This window comes from Pantherophis guttatus, chromosome 12, assembly GCF_059756535.1.
Source record: "Pantherophis guttatus breed Tessera chromosome 12, ASM5975653v1, whole genome shotgun sequence".
Taxonomy (NCBI): Eukaryota; Metazoa; Chordata; class Lepidosauria; order Squamata; family Colubridae; genus Pantherophis; species Pantherophis guttatus.
In genome coordinates, this window is record NC_142074.1 from 15,311,833 (window position 1) to 15,326,190 (window position 14,358).

At 46.2% G+C, this 14,358-nt stretch overlaps 1 protein-coding gene across 2 annotated transcripts in view; it reads left to right on the forward strand.

The window, feature by feature from the left end:
* Window positions 1–3,823: 3,823 nt before the first annotated feature.
* Window positions 3,824–14,358, forward strand: part of PCDH19 (protocadherin 19) — a 146,179-nt gene continuing 135,644 nt past the window's right edge. For both annotated transcript variants that reach the window (XM_034416672.3, XM_034416673.3), the window contains exons 1-2: window positions 3,824–7,998; window positions 12,526–12,853. In XM_034416672.3, the coding sequence (XP_034272563.2) occupies window positions 5,852–7,998; window positions 12,526–12,853 (2,475 nt within the window). In that variant the 5' untranslated portion in view covers window positions 3,824–5,851. The remainder of the gene's footprint in view (window positions 7,999–12,525; window positions 12,854–14,358) is intronic.

The following is a 14,358-nucleotide window of genomic DNA, read 5'->3' on the forward strand; positions in this document are numbered from 1 at the left end:
AAGCACATGGTGGCCGGTCTCCATTTAAACTTGATCATCTGCTCTTTTTCTTTTAAATTTTAGATGAGTCACCCTTTGTGATGTGCCAGATTAAGTTTAAACCTACAGACAGAAAGAAACCAAACTTCCAAAATCTCAGAACTGCCATATTGTGAGGTTGTTTCTGGCTGCGTGGGAAAAAAATACCTGCCATGGGGGCAGATGGCAGGAATTACTCCCCCTCCTCTCTCTCTCTCTCTCTCTCTCTCTCTCTCTCCCTCCCTCCCTCCCTCCCTCTCTCCCTCTCTCTCATCCTTTTTTTTTAAGGCTTTCATTCTTTCCTTGGTTTGCTCTTCCCCGAAAGGGGTCAGGACTGCATTAGACAAACCACAGAAAGCAATATAGAGAGCCTAACTAAACTAAAATCAAACAGAATAGACCCCCGGACAAGGCTCTTATTCAGGGAAATCAATTCTCGAGGCAGTCGGATTGATTTATAAGCATACTTTTTAAGTTTCATTGATTTAAGGATTCAGCGTGTTTGAAAGGAACTTCTGGAACATCTTCTTTACAACTTTGGCATTCTATTCATCTAGCGACTGTAATTAACAAGCACACACCAGGAAAGGAGAAAGAGGAGGAGGAGGAGGAGGAGGTGTCTTTCCGTTTCTTTTTATAGCCCTTAAATTCATTAAGGAGAACTGACCTCATTCAAGGCACATTCCCTCCTTGGAATGAGCAGAGGCCACAGAAATATGCAAACTGACGCCAGGCGGTGTTTTGCTCCATGCAGCGAAAAGAACCATATCGCTTCATTCACAACATGGGTTGGGACCCTTCGGTTCCTATAAAAATATGAAGATGTATCGGTTATTGGAGCCCTTTCTCAAGCAAAAAGTGTATGTAGAAATTCAGAGGGTGGGGGGGGGCGTTGACAAATCCCTTGCATTCTCCTCTATTGACCGAGCCTCTATGAGGTTTGGGGGTTTTTTTGGTTTTTTTTTTTTTTTTTTGCAGATTAAAGAAGATTAAAAAAAAATGGCTTTGAAATAGATTTCTTCCTGGAAAAGAAGGAAGTGGCCCTTCGATTGAAGAAGAATTAATATGTTACATTTCAGTAGAATTACAAGACATATTTTTCATGGCTGCTCAGCTATCTTGTCAATGCTTCATTCATAGCAGTGGTGAATGTATAAGTAGGTTGCTTCAAATGACATGGAATGAATAATAATAATAATAATATTAATAATAATGATGATAATGATGATATGTGCTGCAAGGTTAAAAACACATTCCCCCAAATAACTACGATGGACCAGGATACCCTCGATGAGCGGAGTCACACATTGCACAAATCTTGGTTTGTTTAATCACAGTTTGTTGAATAAAATGCAATGGGGCCGGGTTCACCTGTGCATGATAGCTTAGGATCCCAACAGCTGGCTGGGTTTGCTAAAGCCAAAGCAGGTGAAGTCCATTATGGCTAAATGCCACCTTGCAGTTTAGCCTTCCATGGCCCCACTGTATTAAATATGTAAGCGGGTTCAAACATTGCACTAACTCCACAAGAGCCTTGGTGGCGCAGCAGGTTAAAGTGCTGTTAAGTAGCACCAGCTGCCTGCAATTACTGCAAGTTCGAATCTCACCAGGCTCAAGGTTGACTCAGCCTTCCGTCCTTCCGAGGTAGGTAAAATGAGGACCCGGATTGTGGGGGCAATAAGCTGACTTTGTACAAAAAAGAGGCTGAAAGCCCTACTAAGCAGGTACATACAAAAGTATGAAGGCTATTGCTTAACGCATTGTAAGCCGCCCTGAGTCTCCAGAGAAAGGCGGCATATAAATCGAACCAATAAATAAATAAATAAATTAAAATAAATTAAAATAAAATAAAATAAAATAAAATAAATAATGCGATTTTTTGGCCTAGCAACATGGCCAGAAGAACCCAGTTCCTTGACAGCTGTTTAAAGTGTGCCCAAAGCCCTCTGGAAGGAGTTTATTTATTTATTTTTTTACTAACAAGACTATGACTTGGTGCAGTGTATGAAACCAGACCATCTTGAGAAAAAGGCACAGCACTGCAGTGCAATACACAATTTGTTGTGTGTGTGTGTGTGCAAAATCCAAAATCCCTTTTTAAATTTTTTTTTTTTTAAAAAAGCTTCGCCTTAAGCTGGGTTTTTAGAAGCAGATTCCTGAAGAAGTCGCATCTTGGAGGATTAGAGGGGGAGAGGAAAAGTGTCTGGAGGGTTCTCCTTTCCTTCCCTTCCCCTCCCCTCCTGCCCCTCCCCATCCCCAGCCAAGCTGCCCAACCGCTTCCCGTTCGCGGAACAAATCCGTTTCACCCAAAGCTTCCCCCCCTTTTTTTTTCTTTAGAAAAGGCGTCCAGGACCAAAGAAGCCAATTAAAGCCGCCCCGCTGCGCGCCGTTAGCCCAGGCAAAGCGCAAGAGGGACATTTGGGAAACAAAAGAGAGACTTTTCTCTCTCTCTCTCTCTGCTCCCGGGAGTAACGCCGGGAGGGTGACGATGGGCGTGGGGGAGAAAATAAAAAAGATGGGTTTAAGAGCTTGGCGTCCGTGGCGCATCTGGGGGGTGGGGGCGCTGGTCCTCTTGCACGCTTCGGTGGCACCGTGGTGGTGGTGGGGAACGGTCCGATGTTGTGTTGCACAACGCAATTCCAGTCCAAAATGACCAATTTTTTTTCAAAAAAGAAAGAAGGAAAAAAAGAGAAAGGGATAGGAGAAGGAATAAAAAGAAAGAAAGAGAGAGAGAGAAAAAGGGATAGGAGAAGGAATAAAAAGAAAGAAAGAAAGAGAAAGGGATAGGAGAAGGAATAAAAGAAAGAAAGAAAAAAAGAAAGGGACAGGAAAAGGAATAAAAAAGAAAGAGAAAGAGATAGGAGAAGGAATAAAGAAAGAAAGAAAGAAAGAGATAGGAGAAGGAATAAAAAAAGAAAGAAAGAGAAAGAGAAAGGGATAGGAGAAGGAATAAAGAAAGAGAAAGGGATAGGAGAAGGAATAAAAAGAAAGAAAGAAAGGGATAGGAGAAGGAATAAAAAAGAAAAGAAAGAGAAAGGGATAGGAGAAGGAATAAAAAGAAAGAAAGAAAGAAAGAAAGAGAGAAAGGGATAGGAGAAGGAATAAAAAAAAGAAAAAAGAGAAAGGGATAGGAGAAGGAATAAAAAGAAAGAAAGAAAGGGATAGGAGAAGGAATAAAAAAAGAAAGAGAAAGAGAAAGGGATAGGAGAAGGAATAAAAAGAAAGAAAGAAAGGGATAGGAGAAGGAATAAAAAAGAAAAGAAAGAGAAAGGGATAGGAGAAGGAATAAAAAAGAAAGAAAGAAAGGGATAGGAGAAGGAATAAAAATAAAAGAAAGAAAAAGAGAGAAAGGGATAGGAGAAGGAATAAAAACAGAAAGAAAGAAAAAGAGAAAGGGATAGGAAAAAAGGAAGAAAGGAAATTGCTCCCGGGGAGAAAAAAAAATCCTTTTTTGGGGGGGGGGGTTTGCTTCTCCCCCTCCATCCCCTTTTGCACCTTCGGCTCAGCCACACGCCGACCCAACCCAACCCATCCAGGCTCCTGCTTTGATCTGGGATTCCTTCGGGTACCGCGCCGCTGGTCTATTTCACCCCGCCGGGGCCCCGCCCCTTTCCTCCTCCTCCTCCTCCTCCTCCTCCTCCTCGGCTCCTCCCCCACACCCCCCTCCCCTTTCGGGCTCGGAACGCGCTTTCTCTCCCCCCCCTCCCACCCCAACCACACACCCCGCGCTCCGATTGGCCGAAGCCCTGCCGTAGCTCGGGACCGGAGCCGCCGCCGCCGCCGCTGTACCAGCTCCGAGCTCGCCTGTGTGCGGCCAGCAGTTTTGCAGCAAGCAGCGGCAGCGGCAGCCGCGGCGCGCTCGGGGGGGGGGGAAAAAAAGCCCGGCTGGCTGGCTGGCTGGCAAGGCAAAGCAAGCCAGGCAAAAGAGGCGGACGGGAGTAGCGAAGAGCGGTTGGAAAGCAGCGGAGGAGCGGCGGGAGAAATCGGAAGGCAGGCGGCGACGGAGCTGCCGCAGCGGCTGAAAGCAGAAAGCCGGCTGCAGCAGAAAAAGGCAGCCGGGGCTAAAGGAGTTGGAAAGCCGGCGGGGCGAGCCACCTTTATTTTATTTTATTTTATTTTAATTTTTATTCTTCTTTGCAAAGCTGCTGCGGTGCCTCTGCAAAGGCTCTCTCCGCCCGGAGCTTTCGGGGTCGCCGTGCAACTTCCCATTGAAACCCCTCCCCCCCCAAAAAAAAGAAGGTGGAAAGAAAGAAAAGAAAAGAAAAGAAAAAAAAAACTCCCAACTGGTGGGGAAGGCGAGAAAGATCCGGCGTTCCTCTTTGCAGCTGCCTCCCGGAGAGCTTTTTTTTTTTTTAAAATTTTATTTTAAATTTAAAAAATTAATTTATTTTTTTGGGGGGGGGGGTTGGCTTCGCTACTCCTCCTTTTTGCTCCGTCTGGAGGTGGGGAGGGGACGGACAACGCGGACGATGAGCTGCGCCAGCAAACTTTCCTCGCTGCTGCTTTGTTTCCTGCGGCGCTGGGCTGCTCGGAGGATGCTCAACGCCAGATAATGAGGATGGGGGCCCCGCAAGGAGCCGCCGCCGGGAGGAGACCGGGAGGAGAAGAAGCAGCAGCCCGGCATCGCTGCCAGCGGCGCTCCTGAGTGCCTTTTTTCCACCATCGCCCCCCCCCTCGACGCCCTGCTTCCCACCTGCCCAGCCGAGAAAGCTTTCGAGGACCCCCCGACAGCCCCCCACCCATCATCCTTGCCTTGCAAGCCGGGGGGGGGCATTCCTCTCCGCCGCCAGCTGCGGGTTTCTTCTTTGCCCACGGACAGAGAAAGAGAGAAGGAAGGGAGGAGGAAGAGGAGGAGGAGGAGGGGGGTCCGGCGTGTCTCCTCGCCCCCCACCCTCGCCTCCCCGATGCCTCCCCCAACGCATCCGACGATTTGGGACCGCGATCGCCGCCTCGCCTTCTTTCGGATGGACTTCCAGAGCTAAAAAAGAAACAAAAAAACTCTCCGGAAAGGTTTTCTCGTCTCGCCGGCCTCCTTCCACGCGTGTCTCTCTCTACTCCCCCACCCAAACCTCTCCGTGACTTCTCCTGCGTGACTCCCCTCTAGTCTCCCTCCCTCCCTTCCCCAGCTCTTCGCCGTATCTTAGCCTTAGTTACTATCCCCTCCCTCCCTCCATCCCCATCTTCCACCGCCGTGGTCCCTTCTCCTTCCGCGGAATTGGCTTTGCTACCTTCGTCCGTGGATTCCCTTCCCCTTTCCCTTCCTTTCCTCCTCCTCCTCTTCCCAGGTACTCCACTTTCTTCATTAAGGGTCTGTGCAAATTGAGGAAGGGGGGTGGGTGGGGAGTGGAGACAGAGGAAGGGGTAAAGGTTTTTTTTTTTTTTAAAGATTTGCGCATGCCAGGTGTAAGTCGGCTGAGGTCCCTCCTCCCCAATTCAGGATTGTGTGTGTGTGTTTTTTTCTTTTCTTTCTAAAAAAGAATTGGAAATAGATTTGCGAATTGTGTAACTCCTCCCGATCTGGCGAGTGGAAGGGAAGCATTTCTTCCCGGTTTTCCTTAAGGCTAGGGAGGTTGCTGAATAAGGCGGTGCACCTGAGAGAGGGAGACAGACGCAGTGAAGACATGAGCTTGTAAAGTAAACCCCCCTCCCCGTAGAACGGCTTCTTTTCTTTCCTTCCTTTCCCTCTGACTCACTCCTTCTTTCCTTCTGTCCCTTCCACAAGCCTTCCGACTTCCCCTCCTTTCCCAGGCACGAAAATCAACAGGCATCCGGAGAGAGACACAGGGAGGAGGAGGAGGAGGAGGTAGTGGAGGAGACACGGAGGGGGTGAACTATGGATATTCTCTGCCCCCTCCTCCAATTTCTGCTCGCTGTTTGGTGGTCTGGTGTAGGAGCTCTGATCAACTTGAAGTATTCCGTGGAAGAAGAGCAAAGAGCTGGCACGGTGATTGCAAATATTGCCAAAGATGCCCGAGACGCAGGCTTTGTGCTGGATCCTCGGCAACCCACTGCTTTCCGAGTGGTGTCCAACTCAGCACCTCACCTGGTGGACATCAACCCTGGATCAGGCTTACTAGTGACCAAGCAGAAGATTGACCGGGACTTACTTTGCAGACAAAGCCCCAAGTGTGTGATCTCTTTAGAGGTCATGTCAAGCTCCATGGAGATTTGTGTGATCAAGCTGGAGATTAAAGACCTCAATGATAATGCTCCCAGTTTTCCCACAGATCAAATTGCGCTGGAGATCTCCGAGACAGCCAGCCCGGGGACCAGGGTACCACTTGAAAGTGCTTATGATCCAGACTCGGGCAGCTTTGGAGTGCAGAGTTATGAGATCACTCCCAACGATCTCTTTGGCTTGGAAACCAAGACCCGAGGGGATGGTTCTCGCTTTGCCGAACTGGTGGTGGAGAAGAGCCTGGATCGAGAGACCCAATCTCATTACAGTTACATGATCACAGCTTTGGATGGGGGGGACCCGCCCAACTTTGGAACGGTGGAGTTAACCATCAGAGTCATTGACTCCAATGACAATAACCCTCTCTTTGAAGAGCCCTCTTACACCGTTAGCGTGCTGGAGAACGTTCCTCCTGGCACACCGGTGATCCGCCTCAATGCCACAGACCCCGATGAGGGCACCAACGGGCAGGTTTTGTATTCCATCCACAGCTACGTCTCCGAGAAGGCCAGGGACCTCTTCCAGATCAACCCTCAGACCGGCTTGATCACGGTCACTGGGGCGATTGACTACGAAGAAGGTCACGCCTACGAACTGGACGTACAGGCTAAAGATCTGGGTCCCAACTCCATCCCAGCCCATTGCAAAGTGACTGTCACTATACAGGATGCCAATGACAACCCGCCCCTCATTAACTTGCTCTCTGTCAATAGCGAACTGGTGGAAGTCAGCGAGAACGCACCACCGGGCTACGTCATCGCCTTGGTGAGAGTTTCCGACAGAGATGCTGGTGCCAATGGCCGAGTGCAATGTAAACTGTTGGGCAACGTGCCCTTTCGCTTGCAGGAATACGAGAGTTTCTCCACCATCCTAGTGGATGGACGTTTAGACAGGGAGCAGAGAGACCAGTATAATCTAACCATCCAAGCGAAGGACAATGGGATCCCTTCTTTGCAGGCCACAAAGTCCTTTACTGTCAAGATCACAGATGAGAACGACAACCACCCTCACTTCTCCAAACCTTATTACCAGGTCATTGTGCAAGAGAACAATACCCCCGGGGCCTATCTCCTTTCCGTTTCTGCCAGGGATCCTGACCTGGGTCTAAATGGCAGTGTCTCCTATCAGATTGTCCCATCCCAAGTCAGGGATATGCCTGTTTTCACCTATGTCTCCATCAACCCCAACTCGGGAGACATCTACGCCTTGAGATCGTTCAACCATGAGCAGACCAAATCTTTTGAGTTCAAGGTCTTGGCCAAAGATGGAGGCAACCCTTCCTTGCAAAGCAACGCCACCATCCGAGTTATTGTCCTGGACGTCAACGACAACACTCCCGTGATAACAGCCCCTCCTTTAGTCAACGGGACCGCGGAGGTCTACATCCCCAGGAACGCTGGTGTTGGCTACTTGGTGACCGTGGTCAAGGCAGATGACTATGATGAAGGGGAGAACGGGAGACTTTCCTACGAGATGGCTGAAGGGGATCGAGGGTTTTTTGAGATCGACCAGGTCAATGGTGAGATAAGGACCACCCGAGCCTTTGGGGAAAACTCCAAGACTACTTACGAGCTGATTGTCGTGGCCCACGACCACGGGAAAACGTCGCTTTCGGCATCGGCCTTGATTTTGATATATCTTTCTCCAGCCCTGGATGCCCAAGAATCCATAGGATCTGTAAATTTGTCCCTGATTTTTATTATTGCCCTGGGTTCCATTGCTGCCATTCTGTTTGTCACCATGATCTTTGTCGCTGTCAAATGCAAACGGGATAACAAAGAAATCAGGACTTACAACTGCAGGTATAGTACTGACCTCTTTCGATATTAGCCCTTAGGTGGGCTTGCTTGACACCCAACCTTTTAAATGTGTCGTTCAATAATTGTGTCCATCCGTTCCTAACCCAGGAACGTTCCTTCCCTGCTTTCAAGAGATAGGCCGTATTAAAAAAGGTCAACCGTGAATTCTTTTAACTCCAGTTAAAAGTGGATTTATTAGGCTGGTTTATATTCTTTGCCTATCCAGGATTATTAAAAACATAGACACACACACACACACACACACACACACACACACACAGAGAGAGAATGAGAGAGAGAGAGAGAGAGAGAGAGTGTCCCCCTGGCCATGGCATCAGTGTACTAAAAGAGGGAAAATACAAGGAATTGTAATAATACAGCAAGGCTTTTGATGTGCAATGTTGAACGTGCACAGTAATGCATCTCTCGCTCTCTGTTCTGGTTTGGACTGCTTCCCTTTGTCTTTTTCCCCCCTTTTTTCCCCTCCCGAAAAAGGGAAGGCTCAAAAAAAAAAAAAAAAAGCTCTTTGGATTAGTTTGAGAGCCGGCTGGGTAGCGATGATGATGAGGAGTGCTGCGTTCAAGCATTTGCAATTGCTAGCCATGCTTTTCTTCACCGCGGCTGCAGTCCTATCGCTATCCCGTCCCCGCCAGATGAGGTCACTGTGGGTGTTTTTTTAGAAGCCAGCTTGTTTTCTCCAGAAAGGGTTGGCTGTAAAAAAAAAAAAAAAAAAAAAAAATCTGGTCGGAGAGAAGATAAAAGGCTAGAAATATACAGATATATATTTGCTGTGGGGAAGAGAGAGAGAGAGAGAGAGAGAGGGACAGTCTTGGCAGGACTTTTTCTGAATGGTCTGTTTGAGAGAAGAAATAGGGGAAAAAAAACCAAACAAACACCATCCAGAGAATTTCGGTGGTTCTCCTCTGCTGTTCTTGCAAGGAGAACAATGATAAGGAAGCTTTCTTTCTTTTTCTTTCTTTTTTATTTTTAAATCCTTTTTCCCTATTTCAACTTTTATCTGTCTGTTCTCTGCTAAAAAAAAAAAAAATTAGGGTGGCTTTTTAAGTTGTTTTTCCCTGGTGTTTTTTTCTCTCCCTTCCACCAATGATGTTTGAATGATGCCCGGACTTATTTTTTTTATTATAAATATTGCCTGCATTTAGGGAGGTGTTTGCCCAAGACGTAGAGTGGCGTGTAGCCTTTTTTTCTGTCTCTTGCCCCCCCACCCATCACCACCCCGCCTGCTTTCGAAAATCTTAAAACATGGATTTGGGATCCCCTGAATATTTAACAGCTGTGTGTGATCATTGTCTGTCTTTTGCTATTCTCTGTGTTGCACAAGTTAGGAGACAAACGGCTAACCACACATGAATATCAATTGGGTGCCATAAAGGAACAGCTGCAACCGCCTATAAATGGTTTAATCCGGTTAGGAATGAAATAGCCATAACTTCTCCATTCCTTCAGTTCAGGGGATGGAAATGAATGTTGTCCTCTCTTTTGAAAAAATAAATAAAAAAATCCTGAATTGCACTCCAGCAATTTGAAGCCTGGCATTCTTCAGGGACTTATTGATACTCTTCATATTAACAGAGTTCAGGGATTGTATTTCTCACTCTTGAGTTTTTTTTACAATGTCTTGTTGTACCTCCGGGCCATACAGTTTCAGGGTGTGAAATGATGGAGGCCATCCTCTACAAATAAAAGCCGCCCTGTATTTCCAGGAGTTCGGCTTTTTAAGAGATCTAATATGTCGAATTTCTTACCGGCTCGGCCCATTAAGCAAGAATAGGCGCTGATCTTCAATTGAATCAACGCCCCCCCCCAAACAGAGTTCCCACTTTGGGTATAACTAGTCGGTTTAGCGTGATGGCTTGGAGGGGATTAATGAAGGGCACTTTAATTAAATAATTGGCCAGGAGAAGGAGAAAAACACACAAATAAAGCACCAGTGAATGCCTGAGTAAGCAAGGTCTCAAGATCCTTGCGGGAAGCGTTCCAACCCACGAGAGACGCTGAAACAGGGCAAGTCTGTATGACTCCTTCCAGAAGTGAACTTCCATCAAGTTCAACTGGATTTCCTTGAGGTGGGTGGGTGGGTGGTGGGGGAAAGGGTGCAAATATGGTGTTTAAAAATATGAGCCGCTGATAGAAAGCGTGCTGAGATTTTCCTCCCCAGAAGCATCCGATGGTTTTCTTTAAAAAATGCAGCCAATGGGCATGCTGCAAAAGAACATCCCTTGTTATTTGTCCATTGTGTGTTTGAAATCAGGGTTAGGAGAAGGTGCCCCTCCTCTCCTCCACACCCACAGCGTGTGGTAGGGAGGCCCTGTCCCTTTTGTCTTCCAAACCAGGGACAGGGATGTGACAGGTGTAGGCAGGTTAGTGGATGCTTCCACTCAGGTGCTGAGAATTTGCATAAGCTTTCTGGATCTCTTCAAGCAGCCAGTGTAGGCAGTTTGGATGATTTCTACCTCTATACCTGTTGCTAAATGGTCAACCCTGTTCTAGCTACTTGGTTCTCTGGGGTGCATTAATTTGGGGTTAAGCAAGAGCTGTTTGAGCCTGCAATGCTGGAGCAATCTAGTTTTGAGCAGATAATTTAGGGAGCCTTAAACAATACTAGCACTTTCCGTTCGTTCTTTTTCTGGGTTTCCACCCTTACGAAATTCACCCAGTCCTGCATTTAAGTGGCAAACCAAGCTTCTTCCTGGCTTGCAATTCCTTTCGAAAACATCTCACGCTGCAGTGACACACAGCCTAACTATTAACCTGCAGTAGGACGTGTCTTATTTAAAAAAAAGAAAGAAAGAAAGAAAGAAAGCGTGTTTTTATTCTTTGGAGACGAGAGAAAGATCTTTCGGATGTTCTCCTTGACTTTTCCCCCTTCAGCAAAAGTCTCACAGTGTCTTTATCTGTTGGACAGAGATTCTCATAGATACCCTTCCCAGAATTCTGCACTCTATAGAGATGCTGGCTGGGGGAATTGTGGGAGTGAAAGCTGTCCATGCCCCCCCCCTCTATTTTGGAGTGCATCCACTTTGAAGAAGAGACACTTTGGAATCATTTGTCTTGCGTTTTTGTTGCAAAGCTAGCCTAGGCGATGAATTTTGATGGTAGTAGTGGCGGGTTTTTGGGTTTTTTTGGAGTTTTTTTTTTTTTTAAAGCTCAGCAGGCATGACTTTGGAAAATGAACATTTTCCACCCTTTGGTACCAGTGAGATCTATTTCTGACTTTTAAAAGCCTGGCCACGCTGCCTTCACATCTCCCTTCAATATCTACGTCTGTGTGGCACTGATAACAAGACATGGTCCCCAGTAGTAAACACACCGAGTCACAGTTCCTTCAATCTAACTCATCAAGATAACATCTGATTGCCTTCGTGTCTCTAATTATTTTTTCCTGGCTGTTGTTTACTGATAACTTTTCTCCTCCTGCTCTTTCCTCTTTCTCTCGATTTTCTTTTCTTTCTTTTTTTCCCTGGGTGAGAGATAAATCACTTGCGTATTTCGCTTAACCAGTTAAAGGTCGAAAAATGTGCGTGTCCCTTTCGAAACACACCAGCTCTCCGTTCTAGGAACCGCTGAATTCCAGCCTTGCAGGAATGCTGCCAGATGGGTGGACTTCATCTCCCAGAATTCCTGACCTTCAGAGCCTTTGCTGAGAATCCTGGGAAAAAAAATGGAGTCCAGACATCTGGAGGGAGAGGCCGGGAGAGAGAAGAACAATGTAGGATCAAGGGGGGATGTTTTCAAGCTGAGAAAAACGAACCACTAAGGAACAAAACCTACCAGATGGATCTTTTTTTTTTGAATACTGTATTAATCTGGCAAATTGAGTTCACAAGATAATTGGCCTGCAGAAATTCTGGCTGCCGGGGAACAAGCCCGGTGCCAGGTAATTGACTCCAGTGGCTGTTTATAAGCGTGTATTATCTAGATAGAACACCTTTGGCCAGGCTGAAGGGACGTACTGGGTTTACTGCTACGGGAAATGATACAGAACAATCTCTCAGCCGATTTTCCTCGCCACTTTCCCCATTTCTGTGAATCCATTTAAATAATTTTTTCTGATCCTTATTACCAAAGGAAATGCATTTGCATACTCTTTTTTTTTTTTTTTCAGTTCATGGATTTTCACATAATTATTATTTTTTTTTCCCTCTCCATTTTCTGCAGGCTGAACTATATCTCGGGTAACTAGATACCAACCGTTCTCAGCAGCAGAAAAAAACCAAACCCAACTAAACCCCAAAACCAAACCCAACCAAAACCAAAACGAAGGGGAATATTGCCTTCCCTTTCCTTTATTTTCCTCACTTGTTGTTCTTGTGTGTGTCGGATCCACAAACTCGTTATGAGCTTATGAGAGATAACACCCGAGACCCTTCGCTGTCAAAAAGAGCTGAGCCATCAATCGCCCTCTCTGCATGTGGATTGGGAAAATCGGCCTCTCTGAGATGCCCTCTTGACTAGTGTGCGGTTTGAGGATGACGTAAGGTTCTCACTTTGCTTTCTTCTGTCCTGCAGAATTGCAGAGTACTCCTACGGCCACCAAAAGAAATCCTCCAAGAAGAAAAAAATCAGCAAGAACGACATCCGCCTAGTGCCCCGGGATGTAGAGGAGACTGATAAAATGAACGTTGTCAGCTGTTCCTCCTTGACGTCATCCCTCAACTACTTTGACTATCACCAACAGACTCTGCCACTGGGTTGCCGCCGATCGGAAAGCACCTTTCTCAACGTGGAGAACCAAAACAACCGGAACGCCGGCTCCAACCACAACTACCACCACACCTTCACGGGTCAGGGACCCCAGCAACCGGATCTCATTATCAACGGGATGCCTCTCCCAGAGGTGAGCGCTTCTCTTGGATTGAAGAGGACTTCTGGAAAGTCCCCAAATGGCAACAATGAACGAGCTTTGGTTGCAACTGGTAGGGGGGCTGCAACTATTTGGGCGGCTAAATAGAAGCCAAACATTTCTGAGTCGGATGTTTGGCTGCCATCTTGGGTGATTTTTTTAAAAAAAATTGGACCAGGTGATGTTCTCCAGATGACCTGAACTCCTATTCACGTCACCTTCATGATGAGAATGGTAGGGTCCAGTGTATTTGGAGAATGCCAAGTTGGGCGTGACAGGCCCACCGAAGAGAAGCGGCTGTTAGCTATGATAATAACAATGTGGGATTTATATGTCCAGGTTCCTCCTGGATCCATGCAAATTCTTGAGTGCAGAAAATTGGAGTTTATTGGCTGTCTCTATGGGCTTTTCTGATTGGCCACTCTGGGAAACAAGCTTAATGAGTCTTGACCTGAGTTAACACTGAGCTTGTTTATATTTGCTACTTAGTTTGGATGTCTTGTAAAAGAATGGATTTGATTTGACTTGAGTTTGTTATGTGGAGGACTAGTGCATCCTTTGCATCGTTGTGGCTTTCTCAAGGGTTTTCTTCCATCCAACAGTTGTAAAGGTAGACTTAATAACGTATCAGCACTTAGTACATGTCAGTGTTGTGTTGATGTTGACAGGTTGGATCCATGCAGACCGGTGATGGGAAGGGACCTAGAGGTTTGAAATACTTTTGTTTGTAGAGTAGAGTAGAGTAGAGTAGAGTAGAGTAGAGTAGAGTAGAGTAGAGTAGAGTAGAGTAGAGTAGAGTAGGGTAGAATAATAGACTAGACTAGACTAGACTAGACTAGACTAGACTAGACTAGACTAGACTAGACTAGAATTCTTTATTGGCCAAGTGTGATTGGACGCACAAGGAATTTGTCTTTGGTGCATATGGTCTCAGTCAGAAAAGATACATTCGTCAAGAATCATAAGGTACAACACTTAATGATAGTCATAGGGTACAAATAAACAATCAAATCATATTAGGAAACAGTCAATATAAATTGTAAGGATACAAGCAACAAAGTTACAGTCATGCAGTCATAAGTGGGAGGAGATGGGTGATAGGAACGATGAGAAGATTAATAGTAATGCAGATTTAGTGAATAGTTTGACAGTGTTGAGGGAATTATTTGTTTAGCAGAGTGATGGCGTTCGGGAAAAAACTGTTCTTGTGTCTAATTGTTCTGGTGTGCAGTGCTCTATAGCATCGTTTTGAGGGTAGGAGTTGAAACAATTTATGTCCAGGATGTGAGGGGTCTGTAAATATTTCCACAGCCCTCTTTTTGACTCGTGCAGTATACAGGACCTCAATGGAAGGCAGGTTGGTAGCAATTGTTTTTTCTGCAGTTCTAATTATCCTCTGAAGTCTGTGTCTGTCTTCTTTGGTTGCAGAACCAAACCAGACAGTTATGGAGGTGCAGATGACAGACTTAGTATTATTCACTAAACATAGCAAATTCTTC